Source organism: Dromiciops gliroides, chromosome 5 (genome assembly GCF_019393635.1).
Source record: "Dromiciops gliroides isolate mDroGli1 chromosome 5, mDroGli1.pri, whole genome shotgun sequence".
Lineage (NCBI taxonomy): Eukaryota > Metazoa > Chordata > Mammalia > Microbiotheria > Microbiotheriidae > Dromiciops > Dromiciops gliroides.
The window spans coordinates 239,947,916-239,973,134 of record NC_057865.1 but is presented as its reverse complement, the minus strand read 5'-3'; the positions used below and the strand labels follow the sequence as shown (position 1 = coordinate 239,973,134).

The 25,219-nt window shown below is 38.0% G+C and overlaps 1 protein-coding gene across 3 annotated transcripts in view; it reads right to left on the bottom strand.

The window, feature by feature from the left end:
* Window positions 1-22,876, bottom strand: part of MDM2 (MDM2 proto-oncogene) — a 32,296-nt gene extending 9,420 nt beyond the window's left edge. The window contains exons 1-9 of one of the 3 annotated variants that reach the window (XM_043965384.1): window positions 22,604-22,876; window positions 22,021-22,071; window positions 21,788-21,872; window positions 19,699-19,773; window positions 15,787-15,920; window positions 14,477-14,526; window positions 11,363-11,430; window positions 11,151-11,244; window positions 8,935-9,092 (exon numbers count right to left, since the gene is read on the bottom strand). In XM_043965384.1, the coding sequence (XP_043821319.1) occupies window positions 8,935-9,092; window positions 11,151-11,244; window positions 11,363-11,430; window positions 14,477-14,526; window positions 15,787-15,920; window positions 19,699-19,773; window positions 21,788-21,868 (660 nt within the window). In that variant the 5' untranslated portion in view covers window positions 21,869-21,872; window positions 22,021-22,071; window positions 22,604-22,876. Of the gene's footprint in view, window positions 1-8,934; window positions 9,096-11,150; window positions 11,245-11,362; window positions 11,431-14,476; window positions 14,527-15,786; window positions 15,921-19,698; window positions 19,774-21,787; window positions 21,873-22,020; window positions 22,072-22,603 lie in introns of all 3 variants that reach the window. The other 2 variants (XM_043965382.1, XM_043965383.1) reach the window with 2 other exon arrangements.
* Window positions 22,877-25,219: the final 2,343 nt, after the last annotated feature.

Sequence of the window (25,219 nt, the reverse complement as noted above, 5' to 3'; positions counted from 1 at the left end):
CATTTGTACAACAGGTTGCCTACGGCACCAGAAACTAGACATTTCAATAATATAGCACTGGCACTTATGAAACTAGTACCAAGTTTGTACGGCTCCAGTCCTAAGCACAGTGGGTTAGGAGAGCCAGGTCAGTAGCCAACATGATTGATGCCACACTTCCCTAGCCAGAGGAAGAATTCCAACCAATGAAGTCACCACCCCTTCCCTCCCTCAAATAAAGCCTTTCCTCCTCTTCTGCCCTGTCCTTTTTAATCACTATCTTATACAATTGAGTTAGAATTCACTTCCAATTTTTCCCTGACAAAAATTGTTCCAGCCAGATTACAAATTTTGTGCTAGCACGCATACAAAAAGCCTAAGGAATAATTTTTTTAAAACTACTTACATACTGCAAAAATTTCAGTTTTCTCTTCATTAAGAGAAAAAAGTTTTAGGCTATTTAATCCTAGCCCACTTTCTACACTGCAAATTCGGAGATGGGGGGTGGGAAGGGCAGGTTTAAATGCATGATGAGAAAAGAAAGCCACTATGCTCTAATTTGATTGTTTTACTGGAGAGGAGAGGTGAAAATGATCAGCAGAACATTTACTATTATATCCTCAATTCTCTAAGAGAAAACAGGAATTAAGAAATCTTAAATCAATGAAGTGCTTCTCAGGAGCCTGTCCTGAATATTTGACTTGCAGCTGATTGCTTGCTAAAGGAGAATTAACAGTAACCAAACTCAAACTACAATGAGTCTGTTGTTTCTCTCCAACTAGCACCCACCTTAATGGATCAGTGTAAGTATATACCTACCTTTCCTAGGAATGGAAAAAAGTTTAAATACATAGAACTGCCAAGGTGGAAACTGGATTGCTATATTTAATCACTGTCAGAATCATAAAGTAATTCTTAGATGTCAATGTAAAAACCTTATTTTTCCACCCTATGCTGGCTGAAGTATCTCAGCTACAAGGAGGATGCTGCATATTTCAATCATACTGACAGGAATCAACAGTTTCCAAATGTCCCATAGATACAAAAATATTTACAGCAATACTTTTAGTTAGTAACGAAGAACCAGAAGGAAAGAATGTCTTTAATTTTTGTATTCAAATAGATTAAGGAAAGTTAACAATAGTTCATTAAAGAACTCTGTGTACACTTTTTTAATCTCTGTAGAGCTTTGTAACTGAACTTCTGAATATTATTTCTCAAATATTGTACTGCAACTCAGCTTTTACAATTTATAAAGAATATAGGGAAAGATTCAAAAAGACATGCATTTAATTCACTATCTATCTGAAAGAAGACAGGCATTGCCTATCCCTAATTCAGTATGCTGCCTTTGTGACTTCTTTTGGCATAGGCAGAAAGGCAAAATCTTAATCTGGCAAGAAAAATTTATGCTTTATGTCTAATGCCCAACAAATTGACATCAATGGGAGAAAATGAGTATATCCATTTTGATATTATAAACTATAAATATGAATAGAATATATAAAAGAGATCACAACTAAATGGATGAGCAGCTTGCAGGTTCTACTAGGAGACAAGGAATAAAAAAGGCTGGCTATGGTTGTTTCATTGTGTACTCAAGTTCATTTCAGAAGACACTGGCATTTTATCTATTAGTACTTTTAAAATAAACATAAGCAAATGTACCACCATGAAGATAATAACTAGCTTATGTTTCATTATCTACTACAGAGAGCAGTAGAGAAAAATCTACTAAAGAAATTGACATTTAAGCTAAATCAATTTATACTCTGCAATTTAACAACTTCAATACATAAGTGAATGTGGGTGGAGAGTGAAAACTATTCTGGCAAATATGGCTTAGGATCAAGAAATCAAAAGCCAAAATGAAAGTAGATTCCTAAGAATCCTTAAATAAATCAAAAGTACAGTAGTTTAGAAGAGCTGGAAGGCACTAAACAGGGCAAGCAAGAAACAATATTAAAATTTTAAATTTGCCATTTCTCAACAGACAGGAAACAAATCACATCAAATCAGCTGTCTGTGGAATCAGTTAACCACATAGAACAGAGGTCAAAGTACCAAATAAGGATAAAGGCAGACACACTGCATACAATTACAATAGCTCCTACAAATCCTATCAATTTCAAAACATGAAATAGACTTAAGAAACTGGCAATCACCATTTCTAGCCCTTCTCGCCTAAAATCTGGACTGTCCTTAGTCATTTTATTATTCATTTTGGGAAATGGGATAAAATTGTCCTTACTTCACTTTAACTAATCCAACTCCAACTTTAATACACAGCAATCACCCTAAATAAACAAGGCTCTCTTTAAATTCTATTAGTTTTCTAAAAATTCAATTTCCCTGTCCCTCCTGTTTCAGATATTAAGACTGCTTTCCCTCTCTCCATTCTTCCTATTCTCTTTGCTGTTCATTCTCCATCTTCTTCACCTTTGATGCTTATAATTAATTTCTCTTCTTCCCTCCTCCCTCGCCCCTAAAAAACTCAAAAATTTTTCTATGGTTTACCATCTTCCCTATGGTGATTTTACATTGAGTTAAATTGTAAAACTCACTTTGGTTGTCATACCTTGATGATGATCTGCCTTCTTGTTGGAAAGCTGCCTTAAGACTGGCTCTCTCCTCCACAAATCCTTGTAATTCTCGTAGATTCATAATGACCATCTTTTTGTCTTCAAAAAGATTGTATTAGAAACTTAGCACAAATGGAAAACTAAACTGGTTTGGGGATGAAATTTTATAGCTTTTAATTCTTAGAAATAAAATGTTCCAGATTCTGTCTTTTCTATTTTGTTTTGGTAAAAAAAAAAAAATCTTATTTAATTCAAATCGACGTTTTCTGGTATGGGATGCTTTTCTTAGTTACTTGAAAAATCATCTCATCAAGGCAGTTGTGAAGCTTGACGATATATCTAGGTAAGAGAACCTTGTGATTAATTCTTCTGTTGATTTATCTGTCCCTCTTTTTCAAGATATTCAAATTTCCCTATGTAATTTCCCAGGGTGTTGTCATATTTTCTTCTTCAGTTTCCAGAAACCCCGACAATTCTAAAATTCTTTTTCTTTGTTCTGTCCTCCAGATTCAATGTATCCAGCTGTTCTAAATCTTTGTCAAGTTGTGAAATTTTTTGAGCATGTTTCGCATTCCTCAATATCTTCAGTTCTGTCCTCCAGGTAAAAAACTGTATTTTAAAATTTTTACTTTTTCTTCATATATTTCTAAGCTGTCATTTGAGAAGCCTCAGGAAAGATATTCATAGTTCTCCTTCAGTTCCTTTTCCTTCCATGGTTATTTTTCTTAAATTCATTTCTTTCTTAAATTCCTTCACTACACCCACTGTTTCAATATCCATTGTGTCCTAAGATGTTTTATGCTTCTGTTTTGTGTTTTTATATATACATACATATATATATGCATATACATATATATTTTTGGGTCCGGTATTTATGCCTCTACTCTTAAATTCATTATGACTGTATAAGAAACTTCTCATTTATTCAAGCCTTGGATTTTTTTCCCTAAAAATTTTCTTATGAAAAATTATAGTCATCTCTTTTTTAAGCATTTGCTGACAGAAGATTTTTGTGCCATTTAGAAGGAAAGTTCTCCATTGACCTTTTACTCCTCCATCTTCACAAAAATTCACTAATCTCATTTCTTAGAATTTTAACTCTTGTAAAACAGTCATCACAACAAAAAAGTGAAAGGGGGAAAAAAGCCCAGAAATCTCCTCAACCTGTAAACACTACCTGGTTGGCAAGTTGACACATATGGCAGTCAAGGGCAACACCAGTTGAATACAAGCTCGATTGTAAAACTACAGAAAAATGTTGAAAGACTACAAGCAATATTACCTCAAAACAGTGAAAAGCTGTTAAGAAAACAATCTAACAGAGATGCTATGTGATCCAGATTAAGCCAGCTCATCCTGAATGAATTTGCAGATACAACCAGATGGAAATCAAACAGAAATAAAACAACAAAATTGTGAGGATTTTTTATGGCAGTATTATCATTCCCATGAAAAAGATGTGAAATCACCATATTCAAGCTTTGTACACAATGAACTTGTGAAGACGAGGCAGTTGTACTTAAGCCAAAAGTTGGGAGCTATTGGAATTAGCCAATTCGATACAGAAGAAATCTGTGCTACCAAAAACAATTTCAAAAGCACTCAAGAATCAATTAGCAAGAAACCAAGAGGTGAAGATTCCTTAAGACTGAAAAAAAGTTATGGATCTCTTTCACAAAAAACAAAAATGGGGGGGGGGGGGGGAAGGAAAGAAGGAAATAGAGAAGATATAATCAACTAGCACCTCATTTATACAAATGGTCAAATGGTCCATGCTCACATCAATAGTAACCTCAACAAAAACCATAAAAGGGTTATTTTTCTTAGACAAATTTCTATAAAAGACCACAACTTTAGTCAATTCTAATGACTCAAAGGTACAGAGAATGTAATACCCCACACTATTTATTATTCACTGATTTTTCTTCTTCGAAGAGTAGGTCTCCTCAACCAGTCCAAGATGGAGAACATATGGCAGCCACTAAACAATCCTGATTCAAAACTGTTATGGAAGCTTCAGTCGGCTCCGTCTATGACCTGGGCCAGTCTGCTCCTCCTTAGGTAGCCTGGTGGTCTTCCACTCCCATAGGCTGACCATACCGGTGCTGGACTTATCACACACAATTAGCTTCAGCCATACTGCAGCTCAGAACTTCCAAACTCAAAGGAATCCATCAGCCTATCCCAGTAGCAAGGATTATAGATGTGTACCATCATGCCTGGCTACCAGTCAGTGATTTAAAAGAAAAATTTCACTTAATAAAACAAAACACAGACTCAAAGAGTCTCCTCAGATGTATATCTAGGAGGCACATATCAAAATCACATAAGACTCCAAGGTAGATATAACTACAGGGATAATGTTCAATGATTACTAAACGCAAACAAGACAATCATGAAAAATGTACTATTATATAAAGTCTGAACAAAGAATTCTGTATTAAATACAAGCCTATCCAAATGCTTCTATTCAGATAACTATGTAACTATTTGCATAATCCCCTGGAACACTACATAAAACTTCAAATAAATTCACAGCACAGGTCTAACCATCTGCAATTAGGAAAAAAAGTGGAGTAAAATATTTTCTAGATAATGCCAGATGGCCCATCAAATAAGTTTACCAACCTTTGTAGGATAGGTGTTCAAGGGAGAGTGAGCTTGGGCATGAACTGAGTGGTGATGAGATTGGAAAACAAGATCATGTGTTTAATGGTTCTAAATTGTTTGAAGATGCAAAAACCTGTTTTAACACCAATCAGTAATACATAGCAAATGGTTGTGAATCATGAAACAATGGAAGGGAAGTTATCAATGGGAAATCCATCTCATAAAAATGAGATGTCTGTAAGATGCTTTGCAAACGTCAAAGCACTATATAAATGCTAGCTGCTATTATCATCATCACAAATTGCCTAGAAATAAAGAGCTGTTCTCCAATCGTTAAGTTTTCAAAGGACATCAAATTTTCAAAAGAATTACAAACTGAACATCCAAAAACACCCTCCAAATCACTATTATGGCAAATGCAAATTAAAACAACTCTGCAGTTTCATCTCATACTCAGCAAACCATCATAACAAAAGATGAAAATAGTCGATGCTGGAGGATTTATGGGGAAGACAGACGCATGAATACACTTTTGGTGGACCTATAAACTGGTCTAACCATTCTGGAAAGCAACGTGAAATTATACAGGAAAAAAATTCTTTTAAATTGTTCATAACCTTTGAGATCTCAATGCCCAGGCGAGAGGAGGAGGGGAACAAATAGCTTTCTATATACAAAACAATCATAGCAACACGTTTTGTGGTTACAAAAACTCGAAACAAAGTGGGTGCCAATTAACTGGAGAAATTAGTTGAACAAATTGTAGTATATAAATATAAAAATGATTGTAGCATAAAAGACAATAAATAAAATAAATCTAGAAAATAAACACTAAACTGATATGAAGTAATGCAGAATATGAAGTAAGCAGAACCAGGAAAACAATATATTGTTATATTGTTGTTCAGTCGTGTCCTACTCTTCGTGACTCCATTTGGGATTTTCTTGGTAAAGATATTGCAGTGGTTTGCCATTTCCTTCTCCAGCTCATTTTACAGATGAGGAAACCGAGGCAAACAGGGTTCGGTGACTTGCCCAAGGTCACACAGCTAGTGTCTCGAGGCCAGATTTGAACTCAGGAAGATGAGTCTTCCTAACTCCAGTCCTGGCACCCTATCCACTGAGCCACCTCGCTGACCAAAAAACAATATGTACAAATGATAAACAATGTAAACCACACTAAAACAAAACCAAACACTGAAAATCTAATGACCCATATTGGTCCTTCCCCCTCTCCTAGGGAAAAATAAGTAAATTTCTCTTCTTTCTCTGAAAAGATAAGAAACTGTAGGTTTGAAATTATGTAGAATACTGTCAAATATAGTTGCTGACAGTTGGTTTTGTTGACCTATTTTTTTTTGTTACAAGGGAGAGTTCACAGTATGTATGTTGGGAGGGAAGAGGAGATATAAACTGAAATGGTGGCAATGTAAAAAACATAAAAGTTATTCAAAACAACTTAGCTGTATCTCCTTAATCTCAAGTCAAGGGATCTTGTTTATCCCTTTACTACTGCAAATGGATTCTTCCCTCAGTTGCGACCTCTTTTATTCAAAGAATCCACCAAGTCCCTTCTCCTCCTGATACTGTTTCCACAATGCCTAGATTCCATCCCCATTTGCACTTGAAATCAGTCCCCATTCACCCCCTTCTCTGACCTAGCCAAGACTCCCCTACTCCTCCTGTCTTTATTCTCCCCACCCCTAAATCTAGAAGTAAAAATAACCTTTGCCAGGTTCAACCTGTACCAGTAATCTACTACCCTTTTCCTTTCTTTCACAAGGCCTGCCCCTTGAAAGCAGAATTTGGGGATCCAAGTTCAAATGGGTAAATTATGAGCCCGGGTTCTAATAGTCCAATGAAGGAGTTTTAATGGAACAATGGGGGCTCCCTCCAAATTCCAACAGACTGATCAAAGGCTCTGAATCCCACTAGACCAGTTGAAGAACAACAACAAAACTCATAAAAGCTACCTACTATCAGTGAAGGGAGTAGAGAATTGTCCAGTGAGAGGTAGCATGTTATAGTGAAGGAGTTCTTAATCTTTCTGTACCATGCCCTCCCACCCCTAATGGTCTGGTGAAACCCATGGACCCCTTCTCAGAAAAATGTTTTTCAGTAATTGAAGGAAATGCTAAATTTCATTTAGAAATTAGTGAAAAATAAAGATTTAATTTTTTTTCCCCATCTAAGTTCAAGGACAACCTGAAATCTACCCACGGATGGGTACATGAACCAGTAGTAGATAGAGCTGGTCTCAGAACTCGGTGCCAAGCAACTCCGTAAGACTGTAAGTTACAGAATAGTTGTTAATTTGCATTAGCAGAGGAAGCCTCCTCATCCAGGACTTTGAGGAGATCACAGGTTAAGAAACCAAAAAAAAAAAAGGGGGGGGGGGAGTATCCCACCACAAGGAGGTGATAATGACATTATACTATGATAGGCACGTCAGACTATATAGGGAGTATTAAATCTAGTTCTGGGTTCTACAATTTTTGAAGGAATGGTGAAAAGTTAATATTAAACCAGGACTATGACTGTAATGGGAAAAGTACTCTAAATCATTACACATTTCATTAAAGGAAGCAGAAATGTTTAACCTAGAGAAGATAACATTTAATAGGGGATATGATAATCTTCAAACTGTGAAGCATAGTCATGTGGAGGCAAGATCATAATTGTTTTGCTTAGCCTCTTAATACCAAATGATAAAAATTACAGAGAAGTAATTTCAGCTCAAACTAAGAAAAAAAACCTAAAAATGAGAGTGTTCAAAAGTAAAATGTGCCTACTTAACCAATGGGTTCTCCATCAGAAAAAATCTTCACTTAAGCTGAATGATCAATGATTGGGAATATCTGAAACAGGACTCATGATCTGGGAAGGAATTAGACTAGAGGATCTCTCAGTCTATGGTCCTCTAATAAATAGTATAAAAGACACTGTGTCAAAGATACTTATAATCAGTTACATAGTGAGATAGCTAGGAATACAGTTGAAATAACAGGTAAATTCAAAGATATAAAACACTGGCCTTCAGCTAGATGATAAACTGGAGTGGCTAAAGTGGAAACCAAAGCCATGATTTATCTCTCTCTCAGCATCTACCACAGTGCTGAAAAACACACAATAGGTACTTAATAAAATGTCTGCTGAACTTAAATGGAAGCCAGGAGGTATTGACAACTGTCCTGTCATACAGAATAAAGTCACATCCGTATTTCCCACCATCCAGGTAAATGTGCTTTTTTTCACTTCCAAACCTACCACACCACATGTGGTAGGTGGTGATTATAATTGACAATGACTTACTTGTTGGAGGTTGAAACATAAAGGCATTGCCTTTAAGTTATGAATAAGTTTTCCAAGAAATGTGCAAATTCTAATAGCTGAAAAAATTAGGAAGCATACCAGCAAAAGTGCTCAGACCCATGTGGAGAGCTACAGATATCTAGGTTAATGAAATCTGGGGGGTTCTTCCCTTGCTTTTTTAACTTTTCCAATCATTAGAATGAAATTGCTACTATAAGTTGCTAAAATCCACATAAGCTTGATTCTTTTAAATATCTTTCATCACATTTAATATTAATTTGATCATCAAATCTCTAACTCTCCACCCCCCAAGACTATTCCCTTAAAGGGACAATCTTATTACAAATTTAGAAGCTCGCAACCATCCCTTGAAAAAGAAGTTCTTTCAAACCCCCTTTACCTCCATTTTTTCTGACAAGATATCTAATCCATTTTAACAAACAATGATTACCGGACTTGAAGGGATTTCTGTGGAGTCACTGCTATTGCTTCGTTCACAGCATATCTCACTTATGACACATAGGGCACAGCTGTCATCAAATTTAAGGGAAATACTATCTGACTTATGCCGCTTTCTGTGTCTTTCACCAGGCAACTCATCCGAATTTTCTTCTTTGAATGAAAAGAAGAAAAACTTTATTAATTTTATACAATTACAATAATCTAGAAAGTGCTCTATGTACATTTATATTGAAATTTTTTTCAGCAGAAAGTTATAAAATTACAGTCATATAGACTAAAAGGTACAAATGACATAAAAATATGTTTGAAGAGAAAAAAAAAGGCTCTAATGAAACATCTCCAAATAAGTAGTTAAAAAGTCATATAGCGTATCACTTTTGCAGACCTGTATCTCCATAAGTAATAATGAAATTTATAAACAGGTTTTCTTCTTTCAAGTTTTCTGTATGTTGATAAATATAGTATTCTAGCTCCTAGCTTCTTAAACTGTGGGTCATGACCCCACACAGGGTCATGTAACTGAATGTGAGGGTCACAAAAAATTTGGCAACAGTAAAAGGTTATGTATACCTATTTTATATACCTACATACCCCAGGTTGTGAGTGGAAAAAGTTTAAGAAGCCCTGTTCTAGAATATGAACTTTTATCACTGTTTCTCAAAAAGAAAAAAATACACCCCCAAAACAGTTTATTGGCAGTGGCTTTCATCATTCAACTTCTTCAGAATCTTTTTTCTTCAACAGGATATATGAATATGAGTGAGATCTACTTTTAAACAAAAGATTACCTCTATGACTTTAAAAAAAAAGCCAAAACAGTTGCCAATGACTGAAATGACTTGCATGCACAAGAGAAAACACTGAGATGTAAAAATAAAATGTTACAACTCATATATTTATTTTTTAACCTTAAAAAAAGCAAAATTAATCTTTATTAACATTTAATAAACAGCTTAGTACCAATGCTCTCACTCAGATGAATCACATATGATTAACATGTGAGGGGAACAGTGGAAGATATACCACATAAAAGGGTTAAGAATGGAACCTCACACATTTATTTGTTTTCAGCATATTACAACACATTGCAGTTTGTTTTCCTAGCTAAGTGGGTTTACAATTTTATCTACTTTTATCTACACTAACCCTCACAAAAAAATAGACAAATGGATTAAAAAGACTGCTTCAGAGGCAGCTAGGTGGTGCAGTGAATAAAGCACCGGCCTTGGATTCAGGAGGACCCGAGTTCAAATTCGACCTCAGACACTTAACACTTACTAGCTATGTGACCCTGGGCAAGTCACTTAACCCTCATTGCCCCCCCCCCCAAGATTGCTTCAAAGAAACTATGGCTCAAAGATGACAGTAAATAATTCATGAGCACAAATGAACAAAAATATGTCAGGGCTGCCATTTCCCTTACTCCTAGTAACTTAATCGGCTATATTATGAGATAAATAACAACATAATGAACTGTAATTAAATCAGACAAAAAGACTATCAAAACATTTTGAAATTCCTAAAAATCTTTGAAATATGGATTCCCATCCATTAGTATTAATGTTAATGATTTCTTGAATTATCAAAATTTTCAAAATGAAGTATATTCAAATGCTCTCACTAAAAAAAATTTTTATTTTACATACCTTAATAAAAGTTTAACTATTATGCTTCACCTTTCAAACTTTAACTTCTATTTTTATAATGTATGTAACATATTAGTGCAATAGTTCATATAAGTATTGTATGTCAATACACTACACTGAGGGTTCAAAATTTTTTTACCAGTAGAAGTGCACTCAATAAAGTACACAGCATAGTATGAGCATATTTGTGATTTGACACATTTCTAAGTACTTTTATCCTTTTACATTTCTATCCAAAGATATCTTCATTTTTCATTTTCTCAAATGAAGAGTTACCTATCAATGATAAAAACTATCTTAAGATGCACTACAGTAAAATTAAAGTGCATTACTAGGAAAGCAAATTGGAAAGAATTTAAAGAAAATAATTAGCCAGTGTTAAGTAAATGAGCACATATCACATAAAAAGAGGACAAAAAGAAAGAACTCAGAGATCCATTCACCTAACAAATAAATCCTTTCAGCAATTATCATTAAATCAACTACCATCAATATAAAAGTTAATTTCAAGGGAGGAATAAAGCAAAATTTTAAAATTAAGTTATATATTACTATATACCTGTTTCACTATGTGTTCTTCTTCTAGATGAGGTAGTTGGTCTAGAATTCAAATTGGGTGATGGTTTCTCTTCCTGAATTTGTTGCACACACTCCTAAGTATTCAACACAAAAGATATTAAATACCAAGCCTAAGAATACCAATCAATTAGAAGTTATATTATTTCCAATATAAAAGAATTATTGCAATAAAAACTGAAAGTTAAAGATCACCTTTTGACCACTTCCAATTTCAAGCTGACACCTGGTTTCATTTGTAGATGTATGTGGACTAGCAAATTCTAAAGAAAAAATATATAAATAGTGTTTAGAAAAGATAATTAATTTAACTGAGAATTGAAAGACATGACCCTCTTACGCAGTTGAAATCTTTGTCAAATATGCTCCAAATAGTAAGCATAAATATATTTCTTTAAAATAGCATTTTCTCCCTCAAAATTAATTCAGTTTTAAAATGTGGTTAAGTTTTGGAGACTTGTACTCTCTAAGCCTGTTTCTTCTTCTATTAAAAAGGGATGGGGTGTGGATAGAGCACCAGCCCTGGATAGAGGAGTACTTGAGTCCAAATCCGGCCTCAGCCACTTGACACTTACTAGTCGTGTGACCCTGGGCAAGTCACTTAACCCCCATTGCCCCCCCCCCAAAAAAGGGGGGAGGGGAATAACAGTGCCCATAGCACCTACCTCACAATGTTGAAAGGTTAAATGATAATATATGACACATTTTAAATGTAAGTCACTATTATTATTAACACAAACACAGATTTAAACAGCCCACTACGTTAGCATAATTTTATATATTTTTGTTTTAGAAAACAAGAACATTTAAGAACACAGAAAATAACATTTGAAGACAATGTCTATAGCTCCCTATAAAGCTTTGAAAATTATTAGGAAGATATACTTCAAGACAAGAGAAATACCATTCCAAATACTAAGCTATTTAATGTGTTAAATGTATTTTGGTTTTATAGAGAAAAATTATATTACACATTTTAATAATTATTTTTAATTCCAGTATTAGGAGCTGATGCCAAAAATCTCTATTCTGAGTAACTTTTTTTCAGATAATTGAAGGGTGAGGATAGATGGATAGCTACTTTACCCATATATAGGCAATACTGGACCTTTCAGTCATGACAGTAATCAAAGGATCTGGGGAGAGAGCTTGGGCTGCAAAGGTAAGTTTGGGAAGATGGAAAAGTAGTAGAAACTCTGGGGAAGGGGGATACTGGCTGCTGGAGGTCCAGGTTGCTCCACAGAAAGAACTTGGAGATAACATTCAGGGTCTGACTTAAAACAAACAAAAGAGAAGATATGACACTTGTGGAAATTTAGGAAATCATTAACTAAGATTCACACAAATTCCAAATAAATTTAGTAGCTTAATTCTCAAATTTTAATTTTAAAGTAAATTTTCTGTTATTTTAGAAACAAAATTAGGCCTAAGCATATATAACCATCAAGTTTGTTTTGAATGACAAATTAATTAGTCTACCAAAGTTTTTCAAAGTTATTCAAGTAAAAAGGCAGGAAAGAGGTTGTTAACAGACAAAGTACTGTGGTACAGAGAGAAAAGTGCCAGGTTTAAAGACAAAGGACTTTGGTCCAAACACTGGCTGTGCCACTCTGACCCTAAGGAAACTTGCACCGTGAGTTTTCTGACTTGTAAAATAGAGGGACTGGACAGCCTCTGTGGTCCTTTCTATCTTTAAGTCTACAATCCTATGATTATAGCTTCAGTGAGCTGTCTGGGATAGCTTTTCTGGAAAATCAGAGACAAAGTAGTCTTCATTCTTCTTCCATAACTAAATCCTGGGAAATTTCAGAAAAGCTCTAGATGAAGAGCAAGAAATTAGCCTGTTTTTAAGGATACGAGTCTGAAAAGAACTCCATATTTTACACCCAAGGGGCTCACACCAATTTCACAGACACAAAAAAAAATTCCTTGACCTCCAAATTAAGACTGATTTCAAGGCAATTTCCATTCATTACATAAGACTTAAGAACCTAAGTCTAAATTCTGTTTGCTTCAGGGAATGGGAGATCCTCTCATTTAGAAATGCCACATGCCCAAAGTTTCATTTAATTTCATTGGTCTTCATGCATTACTATAACTTTTCTGCCCAATTGGCCAGCATTGGAGGGTAGTACTAATAACCTGTTTTCTTCTGAGATGAACACTAAAATAGATAGCTATAAAGCCATCAATAGTTCTAAGAAGAGAGAACAACACATAGGCATATATGTGTGTGAAAATCATCTCTCTTCCCAAACCCAGGAAAAGTCTAGTTCCAGGCCAGCCCTAATGAAGTGGGCAGAACCAGCCACAAGTAATCCCTGGGCAACCTATAAGCTCCAAAAGCATAGGTAGCATGAAACAACAGATAGTATCCTAGAATCCAGGCAGATCTGCTTCTGCCACTAAGCAGAGCCTGGTCATGGACAAGCCGTTAATCTGTCAGACTTACTGGCCAAAGTACCCCAGCATATACATAGTTGTGAGGTCTAAATGAGAAACAATATTTAAGGTGCTTTTTAATCATTAAAGCACTATTATCAGAGCCACCCCAATGCCCTTTTTACATAGTGTGCTTAATATTTATTGATTTTAAGTGAACAGACAAGAGTACATCTCATCTTGCAGCTGTGACTTGAGATGACCATGGGTTTTGGTTTCTTCTAGAGAGGGATTTCAGATAAAGGCTGGGGAGCAGCTATGGGGCAGACATTCAACCTTAGTGATTCCTAGTTAGTCCTAAAACCAACCTGGCCTCCAGGAGTATCCTTAGGACAACTGGGACTGCTTAGATAAAGGAAAACCTTGAATTATCAAGGACATGTTGAAACAAAACCACACACTGTGGACAGAGAAGCAAGCTATCACATACTCAGACACAATGATCTACGCAGTACTCTGCTGATAAAAAAGGCAAATACTTATCCAATGGCCCTACCTAGGATCACTGATAAAAAATACTGTGGTACTAACAGGACATGAAATCTACTTTTCAGTGTTTAAGTTCTAGCTATACTAATTACTCATACAAACTGAGGACTTGTAAATTACCCAACTTTCAAAATAGATCAATAATCTCCAACTTAAAGTCCAAGCCAATTTTAAATTTATACATGTAAGGAATATTAAAAGTTCATATATTATGAAACTAAATTAGAACCTATAAAATAATACATAATTTTAGCTTCTCTGTACTGTTCCAGTAAATTATTCCATCGAATAAGCCACATAATTAATGCAGCATTTATGAAATGCTGGCATATATATAAAAAGTTTTAAAAAACACTAATTCTTTCAAAATCAACTTACCTTGTTGATTGACCGCTATCAAGTTTCTAGAAATCATTGCATATAATCTCCTTGGTGTAGGGTGAGGTAGGGTGGGGGAATAAAAAAAATACATTGTAATGGAAAATCTGCATAGTGTTTGCATTCAAATTAAAGAAACCAAAGATTTAAGGAGTTATGCTATTAAACAGTCTCAAATTGAAATATTAGGGTCAATCTAGCATACTACTGACAGGGTTCAAAGCTATAAAAAGAACTGATCTCTCTTAATCAGTCCTCAAGTAAGTTAATAAAGAAGACAGTTTTATGAGTCCTGAAGATTTAGAGAACTATACCATTTTTTGCACTGTTTCTTCTGAATTTGTTGAAACAAGGAAAAAAATACAACCTTTCTCACAGAGAAGAATCCAATCTACAAAGGAATTTTATTTGTTCTACTTTCTCATTAATCTTAAGCTTGTCACTTGATGTTCTTTTTCTATTAGTTTAACATCTACGAAAGAACCAATAACCATATGCCTTAAGTAACAGGCATATGAAAAGAATAGTTGGTGACTACCAAGCATGTCATTATTACATATTATTTCTAGTTCCCAAAAGAGAAGGAAAACTAGCATTACCATATATTTGCCTGCTAGGTGTTCCTATTTACATCTATTTTTCTAGTGAGTAATCTCCCTCTATCTCAAAACTTCTGGTCAGAAATCATTTAAAAATGAAACCATACACAACAGGGGATATACTATAAAACATTACGTAACAACTTAATGTATCAGAAATCATGTACAAACAAAATATTGACTTCCAGCTCCACAAAACACTCTGTCTCTAGGTTTCGTTTAGATATCAAAATAAAGAGTTTTATAGCAGCATGCTAAAAAAGGGAAATAGGTGTTTTCAAAAGTAACTAAAAGTCTAAGCTCTTTATAACAATTGTGATGAGTAACCCTGTGATGACACAGAAGGGATACTGAATTTGGAGAAAAAAAAATGCAGAGCTGAAGTATTAAATTTCAGGATTTTTCATAAAACTACAATACAGGGGCAGCTAGGTGGCACAGTGGATAAAGCACCGGCCCTGGATTCAGGAGGACCTGAATTCAAATGTGGCCTCAGACACTTGACACTTACTAGCTGTATGATCCTGGGCAAGTCACTTAAACCCTCACTGCCCTAGAAACAACAATACAAAGCTAATTAAGACTATTTCATGACACTTAGCATAATATATAATTACAGAAAACTTTTCACTGAACAAAGATGACCTTACAGGTTAAAAAAAAACAACAGTCATAACTTTTAAATGAATCAAGTCACCAGAAAGAGCTTACCTATGCTCTTTCACAGAGAAGCTTGGTACCCCAAATAGATCTCCAAGAAGGTCATCTGAACAATAGACAATATGCTGTTGCTTTTTATCATATAATTGTTTTGACATAATATACTGGCCAAGATAAAATAAAACCTGAAATAGAAGTAAAGTTTATGAATTAGCATCAGTATACCCTTCCATGAGGTTGTTCTCAGGGGTAGGTTTGGTCTCACATAACAAAGAATTTGAGAAGTAGAAGCAAGCAGAGAAGCTCTCTAGTCAGAGACAAAAGGAATCCCAACTGTAACATAGCTGACAAGCCGTCATTCAGCCTCTGAAGACCTCCAAGGAGAGGAAGTCTACTACCTCTCGAAATAGCCCATTCTACCCTAAGACAGCTGTTAGAAACTTTTTCTTCAAACTTAAATTTGTCTCTTTGCACCTTCCACCTCACTCCTGGTTCTGCCATGAGCAATTTAATGGAACAAGTCCAGTGGCTCCTCCACATAACAGTGCTTGAACTTCACCGTCATGCAACCCAAGTGGTCTCTTCTCCCGGTTAAAAACATCCAGTTCTTTCCACCAAACCTCATCAGTCATGGACTCAAAACTCTTCATCCTGGCTGCCTTCCTCTGCATACTCTCCAGTTTATCACTGTCCTTATTAAAATATTACTAAGAACCGGACTCGATTCACTAAGTAAGGTCTGACGAGGAGAGAGAGTAGTGGGACTTTTACTTTCCTATAAAAGCTTGCCTTTTCACAGAATTAATTTCACAGAATTGTTCCAGAATGATGTGTAGTTAAAGCTGATAGATCTGTATTCTTCTCAGTGATGCCTCCATCAAAAGTAACTAAATATAGCAAGAGGTTTCTACCTACACTCATTTAGAATCCTTCTCCTGTGGTAGTTTCTGTTCTTTGCGGTCACAAAGCTGAAGGGCCTGTGAGCACATCACCACAAGGGAATCCATCTGCTCACTAACAACAACAGAGAACCCCAGGGGATCTCATTGAGAAGGCAAGTTAAACTCTACTCACACTCAAGAGTGCCTTAGAGCAGAGTATGAAAACTGATGTTCTTATAGAACCATCAAAAAATTAAATAACAATGTTCTGAGAATCAAATTTTGTTTTGACAAAGATGCTTAAACTGAAAACTTCACCATGTACTTCTGCTGTCCCTAACTTCTCACTACTCCAAGTACCATACAACAGACATGTCTAAGGAATTCACTGCTCTCCTGGACTTTCACCATTACTTAAATTCCTAAGTGTGGGCTCTGTCCCCTTCTTCTCCACTTCCCAGGCTACAGCCCTGAATAAACACCATATAATCTAGTCTTACTAGACCAGCCACATGTCATTGCTACATATAATCCAGTAGGTTAACCCCTTCTATTCCCTCCATGTTTTTTACTTACAACTGTGGATGCCCCCCTCCTCTTATGTAATCTCTCCTCTGTCCTTCTGTTCCTACTTTTTGATGGTTCTCCTGCCAGTCTAAATGTTCATTCTGAGTTTCCTTTGCAGGATAATCATCCACTAATAAGATGAAGTCTCCAAAATTCTGTCCTGAGTGCTCTTCTCCTTTCTCAGTCATCTCAATCTCCCATTGGTTCAGTTATTATCCCTATGCAGATGCTTATACAATCAACATCAGCAGCAATAATCTCTTGGGTTCTAATATATCCAGATGTCCAAAAGATAACTCATTTTTTCTCTTGAATCTGCCCTTCATCCAAATGTCTCTCTTTCTGTTGAGAATACCACCCTCCTTTCAGTCACTCAGGTTCACAACCTCAGGCATCTTTGAATCTCATCACTCTCCACATCCAATCAGTTGTCAAGATTTGTCAATTCTACCTCTATAAAGTCTCTTATACCAATCTCCTTTCAGACTCACATAGCCACCACCTTACTTCAGACCCTTATCACCTACTGCCTAGACTATTCCAATAAATTCCTAAGTGGTTTCCCTTATTCCATTTTCTCCCTTTCCAGTCCATCCCCCAGACAACTGCCAAAATAATTTTCCTAAAGCAAAAGTCTAGTCATATCACTAATGTGCTAATTGCTATAGGATAAAATATGAACTCCTCAAAACTTGAAATCTAAAATACTTTCTAGTCCCTACTTCCCCTTCCAAACACCTCACACATCTCTTCCCTTCATACACTCTTTCTTCCAGCCAAACTGGCCTAACTCTGGTTCTCTACACTTAGCTAAAGCTCAGAAGCCTTAGATTCCTTCCATGCACAGCTTAAGTGCCACCTCCTCCTGAAAACCTTTCTACTTTTCCTAATCCCTTTTGCAATTAGTTAATTAAGTGCTGTATTTCCAACCTCCCAAAAGAAATCGGGCTCCTTGACATCAAGGACTATTTTCATTGTCTCTGAAACTTTTGCATGTACTAGGTGTTTAATAAATGTGCACTGAATTGAAATCTAAAATTCCTTTGGAGGCAGAATATGAAATGGGGGAGTGGGAAGGGTGGGGACGGGACGGTTAAAACATAAATTACTGGTCCTAAACAGCACTATTTAACTTGAAGATTAAACAGAAGCATGTAGGCTGGAAGCACACACTGCTTAGTGACTTCCCTGGTTGAGCAGGTGAAAATGGTGAAAAGCTTCTAATGGGCTACCCTCCCCTCTCCTCTTTCTAGAGAACAGCTAAGAAATGGCCCATCTCCTCTGAAAAAAAAAAAAGGCCTTCAGGGATGGAAGCGCCCTAACTTCTGCTCACCCAATTATATGATTATGTCAGGGCAGAGTAGTAAAACCTACGATATGCATAGTGTAAAAAGAAAGCCTCTGCTTCCATTCTTCTACCTATCAAAATCCCAAGATTCTTTTGGACTACAAAGATCTTTTTTTTTTTTTTAAATTGGGGGCAGCTAGATGGCGCAGTGCATAGAGCACCGGCCCTGGATTCAGGAGTACCTGAGTTCAAATCGGACCTCAGACACTTAACACTTACTAGGTGTGTGACCCTGGGCAAGTCACTTAACCCCAATTGCCTCACCAAAAAAAGGGGGAAAAAAATTTAATTACCCCAGGGGAGGAATATGATGAGCACACCAGTGTAAAATTACTTTAAATAACATGATGTCAATAAAATCTCTAGCTTAGGAAAAGAGAAAGGTAATTTTAGAGCAGGGAAGGATATGGGAAGTAAGGTCACAACTCTGAAATGCTTTTGTGTCCTTCTTTCTCAAAAAGAATCACATTGGGGTGATGTCATGACTTGCACCAAATTGGATTTAATTCCTGCCACTGTCAAGTCAAAAACTTAGAAAGCAAAAAAAAAAAAAAAAAAAAAAAAGGGCTATGCAAGGTCACCAACCTCACTCTCTCCTCTGGAGCCATCTGGGTCTAGTGGCAATACATACATGAGGACAACTGGAGATGGCCCTGATTGTTTAAAGGCAGTTGAGGTTAAGTGAGTTGCCCAGGGTCACACAGCTAGTAAGTGTCTGAGGTGAGATTTGAAACTCAGGTCCTCTTGACTCCAAGACCAGTGCTCTATCCACTGCACCACCTAGTTACCCCAGAGTTGAAATACTCCAAGTATAAAGCAGGATAATCCATGACTTAAAACAGGTTCACATTATACACAGTGTCAATAGGTAACTGCTCAATAGTACTCTGGGTACATACATTATCTTCCCTATGAGCACCCTGTCTCTTTCACTTGAAACCTTATACTAGTATTTTCCACCAAGTAGCAGAATCAGTATATTTAAAGTGTCACACACCTACAAAGAGTCGAATTCCTTCTGTTATCCCATCTCCCTAGCTGCTGAAGAAATTCCCCACAATGCAATTTCACCATGACTGTATGCTACACTGAATTGAACAAAAGAAATTTAGTTATATTTCATCTCAAAATACAATTTGCCTCTTTAATAGTCTAAATATAACTTACCTCCTTCATTGTGAATGTGTCTTTCTGTGCACCAGCAAACTTCAACAACTTCAAGAGCAATGGTTTCGGTCTAACCTACAAAGTATAAACATCATCTATGACAAAAAAATCTTTCTACAACCAAGTTTCTTAGTATGCAACCATATATAATAATCAAAATAATGAAATTTAAAAGCATGGTGTGGCAGTGCTGGATTTGGAGTCAAGAAAACTCAAGTTCAAAACCTTGATCTGCAACTTCATCTGTAAAACGAGAGAGTAGGATTAGATGACCTTTAAGGTGCCTCTCAGTTCTAAATCTATTATCTACCCAAGACTACAGATACCCTACATTTAAATTTGATCAAGACACCTCATGGACTGTCATGGAAGTCTAAAATAAGTAGGACTGAAAGAATCACAGTATCTAGGATCATAAGATCTTAGATAGCCCTCTAATTTTACAGATGAGGAAAAATGAGGTACAATGAGGCAAAGCATCCTGCTCACGGTCATGTGATGAGTTGGTAAGAGAGTTGGAGCTAAAACCTAGCTCTTCTCTCCCAGGCCAATGCTCTTTCCATTATATTAGACTGCTTCCATAGAGTCTGGGCCCTTTACCTTACAGAGAACAAATCTTGGGAGGAGTTACAGGACTTGAATTCAAGTCTTTGCTTTACAAGTTACTAACAGCTTAACCATGGGCATATCACAACTTCTGTGGGGCTCAGTTTCTTCATCTGCAAAATGAGGTTAGAGCAGATGACTTATAAGGTTCCTTCAAGCTCCAGAAATATTAGAATAGAAACTATTAAATAAATGTGAGTAAAATTCCTGCCACTGTCAAGTCAAAAACTTAGAAAGCAAAAAAACATGGCCTTGTGGATGTAATGGCCATGTAATAGTCCCCCAAATATAACTTTCATATTGTTCTTTAAGGTTTGAAATTACTTTTTCAGGACCTCATTATCTCAAAAACTTAGCATATAAAGTGCTGCTAGACAGTAAATTAGGAGGGCTGGAGCCATCTCTTTTATATTTTGTATCCACCTCAGCACCTAACCAGGCTCCTTCAAATAGTAGGTACTCAATATTTGTTGAAGAAATAAACTTTATACTTCATCAGAAAGTAGTTCTACTTTAAAAAATTGTTCTAGTTCTTACCAACCCACTGGATCATGATTAAACAACAATAGGCACACTGTTCTAAATAGAGAGCATCTGGGGTTTTTTCCATTCTAATACTAAGAGTTACATTTCTTAACTTGTGGAGCTATGATGAGAGCTTAAGATAAAACTCGTAAAACCTGTACTTATGAAAATAGCCTAGTTCATATTCAAACACTAATGTTATTACTAAGAAATTGACTTTACAATAAAATATAAAAGCATAATAAATGTAAACAGATAAACCAACTTTTACCAAAAAAAAAATCTATAACACCTTTTTACCTGAATTAAAAAGCAAAACACATGATAATAATAGAATCACTGCTTGATCATAAGCCTCTGAAATTTTCTATCAACTTTTTTTATGCCAGTCAGTCAGCCAGGTAAGCACTTAGTGTCTACTATGGGCCAGGCACTGTACCACAGGTTCAAGGACTGACTCCTCAGGTAAGGAAGAAAAAAAGACTTCTCTTGCTTAAAACGTAACACATACTGTAAACTTAGAAAGACAATTTGCCCCCAAAGGTCTTTATTCATGTTGTAGATTATATAAACTACATCTTAACCATTTAATATTAGTTGCCTTAACCTGAACATTTCAAGACTTCTCAAGATAGTTAAAAGTAATATAGAAAGAGAAAGAAAAAGACTTACGGCACAATCTAAAGCAGAATTTTCATTTCCTTTACTAGATTTATGGAGGGGGAAACCCTCACTTTGTTAATGCTACTAAATGGAAAAAGGCTAAACAGTCGGAGGTGATTTTTATTTTTACTGCAAAGAGTTATGTTTGAGGGGGACGGTAATCGAGGTCTACCTGAATTAACACACACACAAGAAAACCGTGTTATAATAGGTCTTATCACTTTTATCAGCATCCCCCCACCCCCAGCCTCAAAGGGACCCAGGGGAGCAGAGAACTTTTCACAAAACTACTAACCAGAGCCTCTGGTTCTGAAGCTGCCATCTGCGAGGTGCTCAAGGCACCGTCCGTATCCGAAGACATTTTGGTATTGCACATTTGCCTAAAATCAGAAAAGGACAAAGACAAATGACCCAGGTGCAAGAAAACCTCAAGCACCCAACGGAAGGCGCCGATCGCGAGGGCGACAAGATTACAGCGGGGCAGCGGAGCCCAGGAGCCGGGGCTCGGTCGGGACGCCCAGCCCTTACCTGGTCAGGGACGGGAAGAGCGCTCTCAGGTCCGGCGAGGGGGCCCCGCTCCTGAAACACACAAGCGCCGGCCGGGGACGGCGTCACTCGGGCTCGGGTTTAAATACCCGCAGCGAGGAGACAAGTCGGGGCTTAGCTCCCCGGGATAGCCGCCTCCTGACGTGTCTCGACATGACCAACCAAAAGAGGAAAAGCTGACTCAACGGGCCGGCCCCGCGGCCCCAGCTCTTGTTTGGGCTTGCAGGAGAACCGGCACCTGTTAGTGCGGTTCCCCCACCTCCACCCCCCGCCAGGCGGCTCCAACTTCCGGTTACCTTTGCCCCAGTGCCCGCAGGCCGGCCCCGGGCTTCCGGGATGCGGAGACCCCCCCCCCAAAAAAAAAAACAAAAAACAGTCCTGTCGGGTCCTTCCTTTCACTTCTCGCCAGGGGCTGCAGACCCTCCCCTTCTCTTCCCCCGCCCCCCCCACGCCCCGAATTGGACGCGGCAGAGCGCAGACGGGGCGCCCCTCCCCCCCTCATCCCCCAGACCAGGCGAGGTACGGGGCCTACTGGAACCGCCGGCCCCCGCGGCTCTGGCCTCACCTCCGGCTCCAGAGCTGGGGGGAGCTTCTGGCCGTGCTGGCGACGGCCCGCGCCCCCGGCGGAAGGGGGCCCTACGGCCCTCGGAGGGTGGTTTCCGGCGCCATGCCCCGCTTCGCAGACCCTCGGAGGAAGGAGGAGAGAAGGGCCTCGCGCCTTCGGCGCACCCAGGGACACCTCCAGCGGGCCCGCGCCAGAAGCTTCACGAGTATTCGCGCGCGCGCGCGCAACCGGGCCTCAGCTGGGAGCGCGCGCCCCTCCTCCTCCAACGGCCCGCGCCGGAAGCCGCACGGATCTCCGCACGCACGCGCACGCCCCTGCCCCCTAACCCGTAGCTGCCTTCTCCGAAGCTGCGGCTCATCCGGGACTCTGCGTGCGCCCCAGAGCCGTGCACGCGCCTGCCCAGCAGCGGTTGGAAGCCCCTCGAACCTCCCGGGTTCGATTACTCTCTCCACCGTTTCTGCATTTTTATGTGTGCCACCTGTCCTCGTCAATGGGGCGCGAGGGCAACGAACTTCCCCGTCTTGTTTAAGAACCTTTCAAAACACACGCACACAGTGACCCCCAGTAAGGAGAACTGAAAGTAAAGGCGGAGGAGAGCAAGCTCCAGGCCACAGCTGCCTCAACCAAGCAGCCTTGTGTAGTCTCAAAGGGAGAACAGATGGCCCGCGTTGTTTTTTAATATTTCCACCTTTTTAAAAATTTAACTTATATGCAAAATATATCATGAGAAATGCCAGGCTGAATCAATCAAAAGCTGGCATTAAGGTTCCTGGGAGAAATAGCAACAATCTCAGCTAATGGTACGGCAGAAAGGGAAGAAAGATGATGAAGCTCTTTTTTAAAATGTTTCTAAATTTAAAAAAAAAATTTCTCAATTACATGTAAAGATATTTTTGGGTTCTACATTTTTCTCCCCTGCTCCCTTCCCTTCCCCCCCACCCCCAAGCCAGCAAGCAATTTGATAGGTTATCCATTACTCTATGAAGCTTCTTAATGCGGGTTTTGAGAGAGGAGTGTAAAAGTGGGCTTGCAGCTCAAGATGGAAAAAACTCAGAGCTTGGCCACTGGTCCCCTCCTGACAAAGAGGAGAAGAAATAGAAGAGGTGTCAGTTCATATTCTTGGGCTCAAAGAGCGTGGCTGCAAGGGGGCTTTTTACCTCTTGGTGTAAGGGAGGCAGCCTTCGAGTCAGCAAAAGCTGCTTCCCAGAAATGCTCATATAAGGTTTGCAAAACGCTTTACAGATACCAGGGAGTCACTCCACCTCTCTGTGCTCTCTGAAGCTATCAATTAAGCACGACTCGCTAACCTGACGAGTTGGAGGGAGTTCCTTGCAGATCTGCAGCAACTCAAACTATAAGTCCTTAAAAACTTTATCTTATACCCCTTTTTAAACCTTAGGCTTTTTCCTATGCTGCATGATTATTTAATGTATGGATTGTACAGTCCCTTTCTTTCTCTTGGTGCTTCTTAGGGGCAGCTGTCGTTTTGTCTTTTCGTTGTTCATTGATACCTGTCCAGAGGAGGAAGATATAAAGCTATGAAAGCACAACAAACAGAAATCTGTTACCAATATGGATATTCTTTCAGTACAAAAATCAAAACCCTTCCAACCTCTACAGGCAGTTTAATGAATTCCTGGGGACCACAGAATTAATCTTGGCCAGCCCTCCTATCTTGCATCTCCCATGGGATGTGAGGTAGACGCATTGCTTGCTATATTTGTAACCTATCCACCTTAGCAGAATTAGTCAGAATTTGTTGGCATGGTTTTCAAGAACCCGAGTTAGTTAGCTCCATGCCTCCAGGAGACAATCACAGAGGAGAACTTTAGTGGAGGATGAATAAGATGAATTAAAAAGGAATTCTGTTGTTTCATATTTTTTTTAGCCTCCCAAAAGCAAGTAATACATGAACTGGGTTCTTCTAGGTACTAGTCAACAATCCTGAGGGGGAGGTTTATAAGAGAGCTGGAGTAACTTTTTTGAGGTAGTGGCCTCAGGCACCTTATATTCCCCTTATTCTTCCCCTGGACAGAGTCAGGAAAGGAAAAGCTAGGGAAGACTGTTACCCCACACATGAGAACAAAGTCCATCCAAAAGGGAGGAACTAGCTCTCCTCTGCCTTTTCAAATTATCTCCAATTTATCCTATCTATATCTTTTTTGTACATAGTTCTTTGAATGTTGTATTCCCCATTGTGAGCTTCTTGAGGCTAGAGACTATTTTTTTTTCCCTTTCTTTGCATCCCTGGTGTTTCTCATAAGAGTCTGGTATGTAAGAGGTGCATGGTTGACTGACTGATATTTGTTTATATATAAATGCATGGTGAATGACTCAACCAGACACCTACTTCCTCAAGTGCTCAATGTGAAAGATACCAAAAAAGATTTTGAGCTTGGTTAAGTGAAAAAGAAAAAGTGATTGGAGAAACCAACCCCTAACGAAATAACAAAAATGGAAAGGGAAACTGTTTTAATTAAAAACATGGTCACTTTGGTTTTATTCATATTTAGTTTGAGGGGATGAAAGGAAGAAATACCAGTCAGGTAGAGATATCTAGCAATAGCAATTCAAATTTAAATAGCAGTTTTAGTTTTACAAAGTGCTGTCATCAAA